We start from the raw sequence: 16,731 nt of genomic DNA on the forward strand, positions 1-16,731 counted from the left end.
GCTGGCCAAGTCTATTTCACAGTGTTTTAGTGGCAGTCTACACCACCCTACGCACGGCACCTAAATCTATACCTTCTTCCTCCATCCTCACATGGTCTTCAACATTGTGAGCGCAAGCTCATCAGCAGTCAGCTACCTCTTCAGGCCTGCAAGGAGGTCTGTGTAGGTCTTGTCATCCTCCATCTGAAACAACAGTAAAATCATACAAATGTAATACCTTTATTAATTTAAAAAATAAAATCACAAAACTACAGATGCGTGCGTGTGTGCACATACATACACAAGAAGAGGTAGCCTAAACTATTGAAGCATTCTGAGTAACTCAAAAATATTTAGAAGTATGAAAAGTCATTTTATTACACATGGGTTTAGCTACCCTAAATCTGATTGCCTGGCTGGCATTAAGATAAAGACAGATTACATTTCACCTAGTAACTAACTGCTGAAATGCAATAATGACATTTCTGACATAATATGTGATTTCACATCATGTTTTCTATAACTACATATTATTGAGAAGAGTAGAATATCAAGTCATGCCATCTTAGAAAATGTTGAGACAAGCACGTCTGATGTTTGTCATTTAGAAGTTAGCAAGGTAAAACAGTTCACTACAAACTGCCTAGCGAGGTAACAACCCGAGGAGAGGCAATAAGTTAATTAGCACTACATTTCTGACAGAATCCGTGATTTCACATCTTGTTTTCTACAACTACATATTGAGAGGAGTAAAAATATCGCTCAACTTATTTCATGTAAGAGAACGCAACTTAAAAACGCGGCGGCCATTGATTTATTCAGCTTTGGTATGCTATACTGACTTGCCAATATAATGCTTACCTAACAAGCAAATTGGTACTAAAAAACAAACTTACTTACAGGTTATATACTAACAGGTTTTTGAATGAAATTGTCAAATGAAAATAACCGATATCAAAAGTAAACGAGAATACTGCAAGCAGTTCAGAGTAATGCAGCTAGCTAAAGTTACATGACGATGCACTTAGCCCCCTCTATGCCATAATGTTGACGCTGATGAGAAAGCATATTACTGTCAAATAACATGATTTTATGACTACAAATTAAGATTAACCATAACTAGAAACTATATAAAAACATATATTACCTCAGTTTATCCAGCTGTGTGGTTTCCAGTCGAGGTAAACTCCAACGAAGTGCAGGTGGCATCTGGCGGTCCATGTCAAAATGTACGACTGAAGTGAAAAGTTTTTTCCGCGACTCATCTTCAAGTATCCTAAACATTTCGCGCCATAAACCCCTTAACCAATCATATGTTGTCAGCATTACGGGGAAGATTTCAGAAATAAAATCAGTCATTGGACAGCTGAGATATTAGATGATTGGTCATCGTTAAAATTTTAATGAAATTAGAACGGTCGGGCTTGTAAGGGTTAAATGGGTTCTTCTAGCCCCTTCTTTCCACGTTTCATCCTCTATTTATTTCTATGAAACATCTCAGTGAGATAAATGTAAAATAGATTAACACAGACACCCCAACTCTCTCCAAGAAGCAATTGAAAACGACCCTATAGTTAAAAACTAGGCCTGGTCAGTCACACTGATCTAGTTAACTGTCTAAATCTGAGGGGGCATCTTACCGTTCTGCAGCGTCTGAGCGCGGGACTCTTTGCCCGTCCCCACGTGGTAGTCTCGGCCCAGGGAAGGAGTCGGACCAGAACCTGGAGGAGAGGCACAGACAAGACCACCATCATCACCTTCATCACCACCCTCATCATCATCACAATCATCATCACAACCATCACATCATCATCACCATTACAACCATCACCATCATCATCATCATCATTACGATCATCATCATCATTACGATCATCACCATCATCATCATCATTACAACCATCATCATCATCATCATCATTACAACCATCACAGTCATCATCACCATCCCGCAGAGCAGTATCTCTGATGTTTCCCAGCATGCTCTCTGGTTAGATGAGGGTTTGTGCTCTGGACACCACGGAGTAAAGTGCTTCTAGTCAAGTCCCACCACTCGGTGGCCATCTTGGTAATGACTTGGGCAGTTATTCTGGGCAGCAATTGTACTATTCAAATGAATGGGGAGGCATCGGGCAGTTATTCTGGGAAGCAATTGTACTATTGAAATGAATGGGGAGGCATACGCAACTCTATATAGAGAGGTCATATTGACAAAGTACATCAGGTGGATCTGTGTTCAAAGAAGCCCTATGCAAGTCTGGTTATTCCTTCGTTGTTTCTGGGTTTTCGCCTGATTTGGGCTCACATTTTTCACGACATAGCTCACCCTGCAGCTTCGGTAGCAAGTGACTGCTACGCTAAACCCCCACTAGCTAGCGAGCTAGCCATCAAGAAACCAAGCTAAACGAAACGAAACAAAAACGAAGTTCACCCATGGGTACAACAAAGCCAAGTCGGAGTCCGTTTTGCAGTCTTCTTAGAAACTACAATCTGACTACATTTTCAGGGCGCGATTGGATACTTCCACTGAGTCACATCCGGATGTGTTCGGACCGCGACCAGAAAGTTGCATATTCGTTTTTTTCGCGGAGAAGCACTAGGGGGAGACGAAGCACCCACCAAACGACCCAAAAAGTGTTGTAGAACCATCAGAACGACTCTCAATCTGCATAATTAAGGTCATTTGTGCTAAAATTGTTGCATAGGGCTTCTTTAAATACGCCACCATATGGCTAAAAAACACTTTATTCATTATGTTTACTTGCTCACAGCATGCGCACCCCTCGCAGCATGGCTATTACCATGGTGACGGGGAAGTAAACAAAAGCCAAAACGTCAATTATGCCTTTTCCAACAATGCAGTTGGTTACTTACATTACAGGAGTACAAACTAACCCCATACATTTCTAAGCAGGATCCTTTGAGTGCTGTGTCTCCTCATTATGAAGTCCCTGATTATACAAACTCTTTCAGTGCTGTGTTTCCTCATTTTGAAGTCCCTGATTATACAAACTCTTTCAGTGCTGTGTCTCCTCATTAGAAAGTCTCTGATTATACGAACTAAGCCCATTTCTCTGGAGGATTCTTTGTTGTCTCTGGTGAAGCCCTTGGGCAGAGCAGCAGTGAGGAAACAGAACCTGGGACAACACTCCCCTCTGGTGGCCGACATACAGCACAGCAGCTCCTGCAGTGTCATCTCCTGCTCTTATCGATCGATCTATCTATCTATTAGTGCTGTCAAACGATTAAAAATTTTAATCATGATTAATCGCTGAATTCCTATAGTTAATCACGATTAATCACATATTTTATTGCATGATTAAAATTCTATTATTTTGCATTTCTGAACTTTCCAGGAGTCCATGTTAACAATATACAATTATTGTGTATCTTGATAAGAATTCAAATGAAAGCAAAGCAAGTTACTTCATTAACTTAACTTTAAGACGTAGGTCTATTTGATTATTTAAAATCAAATTTCAAAAGATGTGCAGCAGACCTGAGGCAACACAATATATTCTTCAGAAATATAGCTAATAAAGGGCATAACAAACATAAAATACTATATTCATTATCTTTGAGTTCAGTTGAAAATAAGGAACTTTTCGACATGAGTGCACTGCCATTTTATAGGCCTACAGTCTATGGTGCACTGTCACTTGCCACACACATCAGCGCCGAAGTTAACACGCAAACACTGGATGAACAATGGATTTTATGGAGCGGCGTCGACCAAATATAACTGAATCGTGATTTACACAGCGGCAAAGTGCGATGCTGGTGTGCAGAGCTGTATTGAAAAGAATGGAATCTAATGTACAGTAAATGAATGTTGAAAGCAGAGTGCATCGCACTCATGTCGGCATCGGTGTCCACAGCAATTTAAAACACCATTCAGCTGACCGGGAGTTCAGAACTGCGTTGATGTTTATTGTACGAATCTACTATTTGGCCGGCTCGTAAGCCCAAACAAGTGTGTGCAGCATGCCTTTACGTAGCCTACTAAGGTGCATCATCATAAAGATAGGTTACATTTAATCTGCATCATGCCCCATTTTAGCGGAAAACAAGTTAACATACATATATCATTGATTCTAATGAGAAAGACAGATAGATAATCACACCTTGACGTTACATCTAGTTATTAATTTACAGGCCATTAAATAATTTTACTAACACGGCAGTTATAAAGAATTATGTGTAGGCTATGTAACTTACTCATGTCAAAACGATGTAGGCTACATAACAACCCATTCAGCACGTACTAGCTACACTTACCATATATGTAAAACGGTTAGCTTGCTAGCTAGCTAACTGTGGAACTTCAGTATAACAGGCATAGCCAATTATCTCACCTAGTTGTAGGAAAAAGGCTACGTTCATATTACAATTGATAGAATGAATGTGTGACTTATGTTTAGTTGATGTTATGACATGTAAAGTTAAGCTTGCCGAACCTAGTTATAGTCAGCCACGGGCAGTTTGACTGTGCCTACATTCGTAATACTCCTGTTAATAGGCTAAACTGGAAATAGCAAAAAATAGAAACATAATGGTCACAGTAATGCCACCCGCAATGTTAATCCCATAAACACACAGATAACTCTTACACCAACCTTATTTTGTGCCTTTTATTCACGTTTGTTTCAAGATTTAGTAAGTATTATAACCCCTTTTCGCTCCCCACTTCTATGCAGCATAGGTTTTCATTATTCAAACAGCTCCCTTTCCCCTAAAAGGGGGCGTGTACATGCAGCACGGTCTAGCTAGATCCAGTGTGGTGTTGTAGTTGTTCTAACATTACTAGTTGTTGCAACAGCTTGTGAAAAAACTACAAAGTTTATTACACCAAAAATAACGTTAATCTCGCGATAAAAAAAATTGACGCCGTTAAAATAGGTTTACGTTAACGCCGTTAATAACGCGTTTAACTGACAGCACTAATATCTATCTATCTATCGATCTATCGATAAATCCATCTATCTATCTATCTATCTATCTATCTATATCTATCCATCTATCTATCCATCTATATATCCATCTATCTATCCATCTATCTAACATTTTTATTAAAAGCGACTTACATATACTTTAAGGCTTTCCACAAAAGAACTCACAGCTGGAATTGAAGACGCAGGTAATAGCCTAATCCACACCAAGCGTGCACAACACCCGCAATGTTGTTAAGACAGCTAATAAGAAACACATGCGTGACTTCCTATGGCCCTTATGCCAGAGTTATTAATTCAATTAATTACAGTTTTTCTCAGTCGCTTTGGTGCTTTTGTCGTGTACATGTATCAGTTGCTTTCATACAATTCTCTGCTGTTTTATAACATTATCATTTGGTTAGATAGATAGATAGATAGATACTTTATTGATCCCCAGGGGAAATTCAAGAGAGAGTGAAAGAGAGAGAGAGATGAGAGGAAGTAGATTATGTAGTTATGTCATGTCGTTCAAAATTAACTATACTTATGGATGCTGAATAGTCGTTCCCAATAAAAGTAATACCGTATTTTCCGGACTGTAAGTCGCACCGGAGTATAAGTCGCACCAGTCAAAAAATGTTTCATGAAGAGGAAAAAAAAAAATATATATAAATATATATATGTTGCACCTGAGTCGCAGGACCGGCCAAACTATGAAAAAAAGTGTGACTTATAGTCCGGAAAATACGGTAGTCTTCATTTCATTGCTTGAGTCATTACACACAAAATTGTTGAACTAGTTCTCAAATTCTGTCACAATGCTGTAGAATTGCAAAGAGCATATACAGTAAAACTGTGAAACGTACGTATTCAGTGTCTTGTACTCACTTACTCCCCTAACTACAGCAATTTGTAACTTTACTGTAGTTTTCAAATGGCTGTACAAGTAGTGTATAGTGCTGTCTTGAGCGTGTTCAGGTAGTGTCACCGAGTTCTGACCTTTATTTGCATTGGAAAACACTGAGAGAATAAACCGTCATAATGAAAACATGACAAAGCCATTTGACTATCTTGTTCATAAACGATGGTGTCAAGACTTCTAATTTAGAGCACACTGGCAGTTTCATTGACATGAATACTTGCTTTTGAGGAATGGACAATCCATTTTGAGCAAGTGACCTGCTTTTTCAGGTTATCCACTGGGTTTTGCAGTTTGCACTAATTGTTTTGAGAAGTGCACTAACTGCTGTGCAAATGTTAATAGTGACGTGAGAAAAGCACCAAAGCGACTGAGAAAAACTGTAAATATGCCCTTCATTTCCAGTCAACCACTAGTATTTATAGGCTATTCATCAAATCACTTTCAACAACAGTAGCAACACCTATAACATGAATAATTATAAAATAACTATCGCAACTAAAAAGACAAAAAAATGGCACTGTAAGTGTAAAATGCCATCACACACACATACACTGCACACTGATCCCGGCGCAGTGAGCTGCCTTCATCAACAGCGGCGCTCGGGGAGCAGTGAGGGGTTAGGTGCCTTGCTCAAGGGCACTTCAGCCGTGCCTACTGGTCGGGGTTCGAACCGGCAACCCTCCGGTTACAGGTCCGAAGTGCTAACCAGTAGGCCACCCCAAAGTATCACTGTGTGTACACTGTGTGCTGTGTGTGTTTCACTAATTCACAGATTGGGATAAATGCAGAGACCAAATCTCCCTCATGGGATCAAAAGAGTATATATAGTTATACTTAGGCCTAGTCCACACGTACCAAACCGATCTTTTTTTCCTCCGTCTTCCCTGGAACCGTATCAAGAATATTTGCGTCCATACGGATCCATCTCAACACAACTCAACACGTTACTTCATACCCCAGGCCTATAGGTGGCACTGTTTCTTTACAGAAATTGACCAAAACTTGCGCTTTACAAACAGACAGAATAGGCTACGGCGAAATGGCTAGTGCAAGGAAACCAGAATTGTTTGTGTGGACTGATGGTGAACTGTCAACTGTAGTCAACTGTAAAACTAATAAACTTTATTTTACGGTTTGTGAAGGGTGCAGTCCCGTCCTTTATTTGGCTAACGCAGGTAGGCCTACTAATCACCTTTACTTTCTTTAGTTGTAGGATAGTCCGTGATTCACATTAGTTTTGGCTATCACTGCAATTAGGCTACTAAACGCAAGGCTTACCCAAGTTCTAGGCTATTCTGTCGCCACATTTATAATATTGCTATAAAACCTTCGTTAGTAACAGTCAATACTTTTGCCTGCATCAAATCGCGCATTCGCATTCAGTGTGCTACCATCGGCTTAACGTGAGTTCTAAGCGTCTTTGTAGGCCTATGCTTATATCTGATTTCACTCGACTGTGAATGCATGCATGTTGTAAGACATGTAAAATAAATGAATGACACTGGCACTACGCACAAATTAATGTAGCCTAAACTTACACCGCACTTTCCTAATAATTTCCGCACGTTCTCTCGCGTCACTGACAGTAGCTAGAATGCATAAAAAAACACCGGGAAAAACAGTGTTCAGTCCACCAAGTCATAAGCTATCGGCGCTGCGCAGCACCAGTTGTGATATTTATCCTACTGTGCGTAATCGTAGGTAATGTCATGTATGAAAACTAGTATTGTTAGGCAATACTATAAGTGCAAGTCCAGGGCAGCTGAGGTGTGGCGATGACATCATCGATACGCAAGCAGGATGTGCGGTTTCGCTGTCTAAACGAACTCAAACGGGCTACGGTTTCAGATTTTTCCACTCTGGGACCAGGTTTCAGAAAACTGCGGTTTCGAGCAGTGCGTTTACAGGATTCGTTTGGAGGCTCGGCCAAGACGAAGCAAAACCTCTGCGTTTAACCTAAAAAGCGTCTCCGTGTGGACAGGCCCTTATACTTACATATACAGACACACACACACAGTGACACTGCACATGAGGGTCACGGGGCCCTACACTCACCGTCGGAGGCGACAAACTGTCCGACTGCTGAGACTCCGCCTCCTCCGCTCTCCACGAAGGTCACCTCGGAGACGATGATGTTGTCCTCCAGCACGGAGCCGCAGCCCATGCACACAGCGTTGCCCCGCGCCTGGTCCACATCGATGTCCGTGCCCCCGCACGACGCACACACACGCGGACTCATGATGACCACTGCTGCTCCACCGCCTGCTCACAGGAAAGCACGCTGCACACACACACACGCACGCACACACACACACACACACACACACAATGAGTGATACCAGTTAAGATACAGTGTAATAGCAGACCTTAGTGTAATGCACATACACGCACGCACGCGCACACACTTACAATCAGTGGTGTAGTGGGGATTTTTAAAGTGGGGGTACGCAATTTTAATGACATCATTGCAAAAACCGTCACGCACCTCCACATACATCGGTGCGTAAGGCCAAGGCCAAAATTACCTGCTTTCGTGAACATGAAATCGAATTCAAAAAACAATTAAATGACATGGATTAGCTTCAAAATGTAGCATAATGTCTTCACCCAAGCTACACTTTTCCGCCAAAGTCTATGAATATGGTCTGTAGCTTTTACTTTTGTTGTATCATACGATAAACAGACAAACCATAATGTAGAGTAGCCTATGTAATCTAGTAGTAGTCTAATCTTCTTGACGCATAACATGCCGCAGGCATGGCTTCATTCATTGCCACACGTAAACCATAGCAATAACAATAGCACAAGCAGGATTCTCGCATTCAACACGCTGTGTGGTCAGCATAGCTCAATTTGAGGGGGCGTCATATGAATGTCATTGCGAATGATTAAATTAAAATGCAGAGGTGCCGTCAATAAAACAAAAAAATTAACAGAAAGAACATTGGGCAGACAAGTGCCAGTAATTTCAAAAGTTTTTGTTTGGATTAAGTAGCTGCACACTGCACCAATCGTAAGTTTTTCCTAAAGTTGTTCAGGTTCACCGTTGGGTCATTACTTATGGTAAAACCTTATCACCTTATATTGGAGCTCCCTCGTTAAACATCACTCGTATTACTCACACATACTTATCGTGTCATACACACACACACAGACACAGAGGGAGACTAGTAGTTAACAAGAAGAAGAAATGCAATTAGAGAGGAAGAGGAAGGAGGAGAGAGAGAGAGGGAGAGAGAGAGAGAGAAAGAGAGAGAGGTGGGGAAAACACACAAGACAGGTGGGATCGGATCAGACAGGCAGAGAGAGAGGGAGACAGACACACAGACAGACAGAGGAGGTTACTCCTGCATTTTACTGACACAGCAACCTCCGGTAACCACGTGCCGCAGAGATCTGACGCACTGGGTCGCCTGTCGTAATGCCATCATGAGCACGCTCATTCCGGTAGAGATCAATGTTTACCTACATTTGACTCCACAGTCAATGCATCACGTTCGTCTGCGAGCTTAACCCAACCAGGATGTTTGAAGCATCATGTCTTACATAGGTTGAGCGGTATCCGTGGCTAAAAACGTAAACGGCCCTGCGCTAGAAGAAGGCTACTACGTGGCACGCGGGGTCTCAAGGCAGTCAGTCGACCCACAGCGCAACCCTACGGCTACAAGTCGAATCTAAGAAGCCGCTTGCAGACTGCAGTTCGGAGGCGAATTTATGTCATCACTGGTCTATTTAACATCTGACATACGTTTGCAAAAATGGTAGGCCTATAGTCTAGACTTTTGAATAAGTCATATCATGCCAATACACTTTGGGTTTGATGTTTAATTTGATTGACTGACAGCGGTCTCGGGGACTACGCCGCAAGATTACACGTAAATTCCGCACACGCCTGCGTTGAAAATTAAAAAAGCAAACATTTTTTTCCTGTTAAATCGCGTGATACCTGCAGTGGATGAAATGCTTCCAACAGGCGACCGGTCGCGTGGGGTGGCAGGCACCCACGAGGGCAGACTTCGCTCCTTCTCGCCCTCAGAAAAGGTTTGTTTATTTGATGAAAATATTGTTATTCACGAAAACACTATTTGTCCGATGTAACTATTACAGCAGACCACTAAATAACTCATGACAAGCCGCTGAATCAGTGCGACTCTGGTAACAACACTCACGCCCGGCGACCAGCTGCGAGAGCACATGGTCACTTCGTAGAACGGGCGAGACCAACGCAGCTCCCAAAAGGGGGGTGGGGCTGAAACGTATTGCTATACAAAATATTTACTGCCTTAAACAATATTTTTAGTGAATAAGAATATGACCTCTATGGAGAAGATCTGTATTTTTCGTTTTTGTTATTATTATCTTGAGTCGACTTCACATTACCAGATAAACCATAATTTCACACTAATATTCATCGTCTTTGGTATGGTCCTTGGAACTACTGACAGGCTTGCAAAGCAGCAACGTGGGAGAGACCTTTACCTGCCCTTACATCAGCGTTACCCCCGAGCTGTACCTAGATAAAGCCAAGTGAACACACACACACACACACGGCCTAATAAACAGCACCAGTCCATGAGCAGACCCGCCTGGTCAGAATGGACGCATATCAGCGCGTGGTGGACACACCTTCACCACATCGGCATGTTCCTCCATCAGTCGGGCTCGAGGGTTGCTGTTTCTCAGTGTGAACACGAGCCGCTGGGTGTAAGGCAGGGTACCGACATGTGATGTGTGGAGTGGGGAGAGTGTGTGTCTGGTGATGATGTGCAGAACCGGCCCGAAGTATAATCGAACTTAACGGCTGCTTGGGGCCCCGGGAAATTCTATAGCTAACCACATAGCTTAGCACAGTGTTTTTCAACCTTTTTTGTGCCACGGCACACTTTTGACACTTAAAATGTCCCACGGCACACTAACATCCTGTGTGAAGAAAAAATAAACATACCATAGCCTAAAATTTCAAATAATACACAGATGGCCTTATTATGGCTTCTATGCAAGACCTGCTCAATAAAACAAGCGCCCTCTGTCATTTGTAGGTGACTATATCTAATTTAATTGTTGTTTTGAACTGGATATGTGAGGATTCTGTGAATTCTGGATATGGGGCCCCCGTTGTACAATGCCTGCATACCACAAATAGTGCAATCATACAATCAATGAGAGCATGTGGTTCTAAATTCTTTGATGCAACAGTTGCTTTTCTGGACCAGTGAGTGCAAGGGCGTAGGTTTGGTCTGAGCTTTGGTGGGGACACTACCCACTAATTCCCCCGGGAAAAAAAGGAAAAGCCACTCAACTCTTTCACCAGCCACTATAGATATATAAAATGATTAAAATGTGCTACTGTCCAACTACCTATGATTAAAATGTGCTACTGTCCAACTTCATCTATACTGTGTAGCACATCATCTGATTTTAATATGTATACATATGTAGGCTATATTTAACATTTATTTTCTATTTGGTCTGTTATGAAATCATGCATTGACCCATTTAAGCACAGCTCAGTTTTAAGAAACTTAAATACATGCATGCTTAGCATTTTGTGAAAAGAATCATTAAGGCTACATTGACAACTCTTAACCATAAGCTGCCTGTATATTCTCTAATAGGCCTATTTACAGATATCTAGGCGATGTAAGCACAGCTCAGTTTTAAGAAATGCTTAAAGCCGAAAGACCATGTTGAATTTTTCTACAATTTATTTCAAAACCGGATTACTCTGGAACAGCTAACTATACACGGGAATGCTTTACACCTTTGTGTTCGGTAAGGTCTGCTGTTTATTCTGATATATGGGTTGTCATGTGTTGCGTGAAGAGTGTGTAGGCCTACGATATTCCACCGAGACGAATGGATGTGGAGATGGGCACAGAGAATAATTATTAAATCTCTTGAAGTTAATTTTTCTCGCGAACTGTTTATCACAGCAAATAGTGGCTATAGCACCGTTTAAAAGCTGAGAAAAGGCTCTTTCATGTGACACATGTGTGATGAGTAGCCTACTCGAGGAGTTCAACAGAGAAGAATGGATGAATTTGCACGCACTTCATATGCCTTGTAGTGAAGTGAAGCTGAAGCGCAGCGTCCCCTGCGGCTCACTGGTAGTTATTATAGGTAACTTCAAATCAGCGCGATTTACCCTTATAGGCTACTGCACATTACACGATCTGTACGAGATGATCCGCAGCAAAGTGAGAAAGTATTTAACTCTTTGTAGCGCATGTGAGCTTTCCCCCCCCCACTTCAAGTTGAATATTGGTGGGGACATTTCAGTCGTAATCTGACATTGGTGTGGACACGTCCTTCGGTCCCCACGCAAATCTACGCCCCTGAGTGAGTGACATTTGGGTAATTTTCTGCGGCACACCTGATGATCTCTCACGGCACACTAGTGTGCCGCGGCACAGTGGTTGAAAAACACTGGCTTAGCCTACAAAGTGATTACAAAAGTCTGGTATCCATGTGATGCAATGACCATGTTAATAAGGTGCTATGGTAGAATGTGTGCAATGGTGTTAAAGTGAACAGTGCAGGGATTGAGCAGTGCAATAACTTCGCTCATTATTAAATAATAAATGACTGAAAAAGACAAAAATGTAAACATAATAGAATTGCTTGACAAACAGGAAAAAGAATATACTTTAAGAACAGGGAATAAGTTATAAGATGTCGATGTTATGACCACAGTCCAGATATAGGAGGCTGATGCTACACAGCATCCCCCTATTATCAATATTTTACCTGCCTACAACTGTCAATATTAGAGCCCCTCCGTACAAACAGCCAAGGCTACATCTTACACGCAGGACTTTACACAGCCAAGGCTAGGCCTACATTTTACACACATGACTTTACACAGCCAAGGCTACATCTTACACGAAGGACTTTACACAGCCAAGGCTACATTTTACACGCAGGACTTTACACAGCCAAGGCTACATTTTACACGCAGGACTTTACACAGCCAAGGCTAGGCCTACATTTTACATGCAGGACTTTACACAGCCAAGGCTACATTTTACACGCAGGACTTTACACAGCCAAGGCTACATTTTACACGCAGGACTTTACACAGCCAAGGCTAGGCCTACATTTTACACACAGGACTTCAGTAGGTTTACAGTCGGTTGTCAACTGTCGAGTCAGTTGCTTTCAGGCAACTTATCAGCAAAATACTAGTGACAAATGGAGCTACCTGGACAGAGAATAATAAGCTAAAATGCAGGTGTGCTTCTCTGCCATAGCAACATTGGACTGTGCGTGTGTGTGTGCATAACAAAAGCTTTCTAGACGTTCTGTAGCTTAAATGTTAATCATGTTGGATATAGGCTACTGCCAAATGAATAAATGTAAATGTAGACATAAGCACATTGGATAAATGTGATAAATTTGGCATGCCAAAGAATCAATGAGGAGTTTCATTCCACAATCAAGTTTCATTCATTTGAAAGGATAAATAAGAGTTCAGCTGATTTGAAAACATAACTTAAATATCTGAGAGACAAGCCATTGAAACTCACTTGAGGCTACAATAAATAGGTCTAAAATGCTGTTCAGCCTATTATTGTGTAGGCCTGTTAAAGTTCAGACATAAAAGTAACTGAAAAGTTACTTTCCCTAGTAACTAGTTACATATAACATTCAGCAATTAGTAAAGTAATTCAATTGCCTTTGAAAGAAGTAACTGGTTAATTAATAACTAATTTTTAATTACTCTGTAACTGTATTTTTAAAATCAAGTTCAGTAAAACCACTTAGTGTTTTTCCACCGACAGAGAACCCTTTCTTGAACCAGTTCTGAATTCTTTGGACCTTGGTGCTATCTAGTGAACCAGCCCACATTTCCACCAGTTTAGAACCGAACCAAGTGTGTCATCAGCAATGGGTGTTGCATGCAAAACAAAAGTTAATGAGAATGCATTCACAGGAGAATGATATGAACAGTTGCCCCGTAAAAACGGCAGAAATTAGCTGTTTAAAATGCTACTCAACGTCTGCAGTGTAATGCTAGTTGACTAGTTTGTTTACTCATGGAAATAGTTGATATGGACGGAAAACTCACGCTTTAAGCCTTCTCCGGCTCGCAGGAAAAAACAACTATTTTATGGCACAAACTCTGAACCAAAGTGCCACGTTCCGAACCGTGTTGTTTGGTCGAAATGCTCCGACTGGTTCAAATGTTGGTTCGCCAACATGAAAGGAGCCGGATTTCTGTTGGTGGAATATGGAAGTTAAAAATAATACTAGACCACTTTTGTGATTAAAGTACCCTCTAAGGTTAAAGTGACACTGGTTTGGTGTACATAACTATATTAATACAATTTAGAATGTTACATTATAATGTGACATTTGTATCAATAATAGTCAAGTGTAACCTGCGTTGTGTTGAACCTGTGCGGTTCAGCCCTGCACACGCCCAGACTCGAACCCGCGAACAGCAGCACCTCGGATCGGGAGGCGAGCGTGCTGACAATCGAGCTAAAAGCCCAGGCTGCTAGCTTTCATGCCAGCAGCACTCTTGAGGCGTCGGGGAGTGAGGTTTACCAACGTTCCACATGCACAGCTGTGCTAGCTGGCGTCCGTTCCTCACGCACAGATGACTCTGCGGTGGTGGTTTATGGCCCCATAAAGGCTTGGGCCGGCACTGCGTGTGGGTGGGTGTGTGTGTGTGTGTGTGTGGGCCAGGACTGATGATGTGTGGAGTGTGTGTCTGATGATGCGGGTCCAGGGGTTGTGTGCTGGGGGAGTTTGGGGTTCTGGGGTTGTGTGCTGGGGGAGTTTGGGGTTCTGGGGTTGTGTGCTGGGGGAGTTTGGGGTTCTGGGGTTGTGTGCCAGTCTGCAGTGGAGCATTGACCAGTGCGGCACTACACTGACCAGAGGGCAGGAGGTTCGCACACGTTAGTTACCGCATTTACCGCACGCGTTAGTTACCGCACACGTTAGTTACCACACTTACCGCACACGTTAGTTACCGCGCACACGTTAGTTACCGCGCACACGTTAGTTACCGCACACGTTAGTTACCACACTTACCGCACACGTTAGTTACCGCGCACACGTTAGTTACCGCGCACACGTTAGTTACCGCGCACACGTTAGTTACCGCACACGTTAGTTACCACACTTACCGCACACGTTAGTTACCGCGCACACGTTAGTTACCGCACTTACCGCACGTTAGTTACCGCACGCATTAGTTACCGCACACGTTAGTTACCGCACACGTTAGTTACCGCACACACGTTAGTAACCGCACTTACCGCACACGTTAGTAACCGCATACGTTAATAACCGCACACATTAGTTACCGCACGCGTTAGTTACCGCTCGTGTTCAGAAATCAAACACTCAATTACACTGGAGATTGGCAGTGGACAGAAGATGGCATTTATTAATCTGTACAAGACTGGTCCTTCAGTAAGGCACGCACGCACACGCACGCACACACACACCTGCTTTTATACCAATTGGTCACACACACACACACACACATCTGTGGCACACAACTGTCTTTCTAACAGGTCATTCAATAGAAAACAACAACACACACACACACACACACACACGTATAAAGGTCACACACACACACATCTCACACACACACACATAAAGTCACAGACTTGGTGCCACTCCAACACATATTGGTGCTTTACACAGTTATTACAACAACATGCTTTTCCGGCACCGCGGTTTTGGTTCTTACAGCCTTCGTCCAGTAGGGGGCAGGCCTACCTGAGAGGGTGAGGCCGAGTGGGGGCGGGGGGTGTTTGAGGCCGTGGGGGGTGGGGGGGTGGGGGGTTTGAGGCCGTGGGGGGGAGGGGTGTCACTAGTTGCTGAGGTGGATGCAAAACGCCTTTAATATGACAGACTGTATACAAATACAAAAACTTACAAAAATACCAAATTAATGTTTCTGGTACAGAGCCCCACCCACAGGTCTACATCTGGTGGGAGTGAGAAAAGATATGAACTTAAGAGTAAATTACACACACACACGTCAGAGAGTGTGTGAATGTGTGTGTGTATTATTCTGGTACCAAAGGAGAAAACCATATTTTTTCGGCGCACACACACACAAACGTTATACTTGGGTTAGTGTGTAGGAAGGAGGAAAGACACCAAAGATATTTACATTTCACTTCCCACAGAATAAAACTACACTGGGCATTCATTACACAGAGAGCTCTGTGTGTGTGTGTGTGTTGTAATTATATTGCACTGGAGTCAGTGAGCATTCTGCAGCTCTCTGGCAGACACACACACACACGTACAAACATACAGGTCCGGTGCACTGCAGAGAGCCTCTGAGGAGACTGCAGGACTGAAGACTGAAGACCTCCACTCTTTCATTCCTCTCTCCATCTCTTTATCTCTCCATCTCTCCATCTCAGGGGCGGTGTGTGTGTGTGTGTATCACTGGTCACGCGATTCATACAGGAGTTTGGCAGCCTGGAGGAACAGAAGGTAGTCATGACGAGACACAGACAGCAGAGGGCAGCAGAGGTCAGGCTGTGAATAAGGGCTCTGGACCAGAACATACAACAGCTCCCATCATATGATTGCATTATGGTGCTCCTGCATCTCAGGTCACATCAAGGTCACATGAAGGTCAGTGGACTCCTAACACTCTGCATCTGTTGATTTGTTACTTGTGTTTTATATTTATATTTATCACAACTCCTCTATTTTATATAGACACAACACTGATGGCGATATTTATACACACACACACACACACACACCTTGTGCATGGCGGCTAGCCCCCACACACACACACACACACACCTTGTGCATGGCGGCTAGCCCACACACACACACACACACACACACACACACACACACACACACACACACCTTGTGCATTGCGGCTAGCCCACACACACACACACCTTG

The 16,731-nt window shown here is 42.7% G+C and overlaps 2 protein-coding genes across 3 annotated transcripts in view; both read right to left on the reverse strand.

Annotated features, from left to right (window-relative positions):
* The window catches only part of brf1a (BRF1 general transcription factor IIIB subunit a), a 94,414-nt gene extending 84,433 nt beyond the window's left edge, over window positions 1-9,981 (reverse strand). Inside the window, exons 1-3 of the mRNA XM_076295632.1 lie at window positions 9,779-9,981; window positions 7,888-8,113; window positions 1,620-1,700 (exon numbers count right to left, since the gene is read on the reverse strand). Of these exons, the coding sequence (XP_076151747.1) occupies window positions 1,620-1,700; window positions 7,888-8,071 (265 nt within the window). The 5' untranslated portion in view covers window positions 8,072-8,113; window positions 9,779-9,981. The remainder of the gene's footprint in view (window positions 1-1,619; window positions 1,701-7,887; window positions 8,114-9,778) is intronic.
* Window positions 9,982-15,638: 5,657 nt separating this feature from the next.
* zfyve21 (zinc finger, FYVE domain containing 21) overlaps window positions 15,639-16,731 on the reverse strand; it is a 26,200-nt gene continuing 25,107 nt past the window's right edge. For both annotated transcript variants that reach the window (XM_076295633.1, XM_076295634.1), the window contains one exon: window positions 15,639-16,287. In XM_076295633.1, the coding sequence (XP_076151748.1) occupies window positions 16,252-16,287 (36 nt within the window). In that variant the 3' untranslated portion in view covers window positions 15,639-16,251. The remainder of the gene's footprint in view (window positions 16,288-16,731) is intronic.

This window comes from Alosa pseudoharengus, unplaced genomic scaffold (genome assembly GCF_046254945.1).
Source record: "Alosa pseudoharengus isolate Yale_2024_CS ecotype anadromous, Long Island Sound unplaced genomic scaffold, YU_APseudo_1.1 YU_APseudo_1.1_scf_2, whole genome shotgun sequence".
NCBI classification, from domain to species: Eukaryota; Metazoa; Chordata; class Actinopteri; order Clupeiformes; family Clupeidae; genus Alosa; species Alosa pseudoharengus.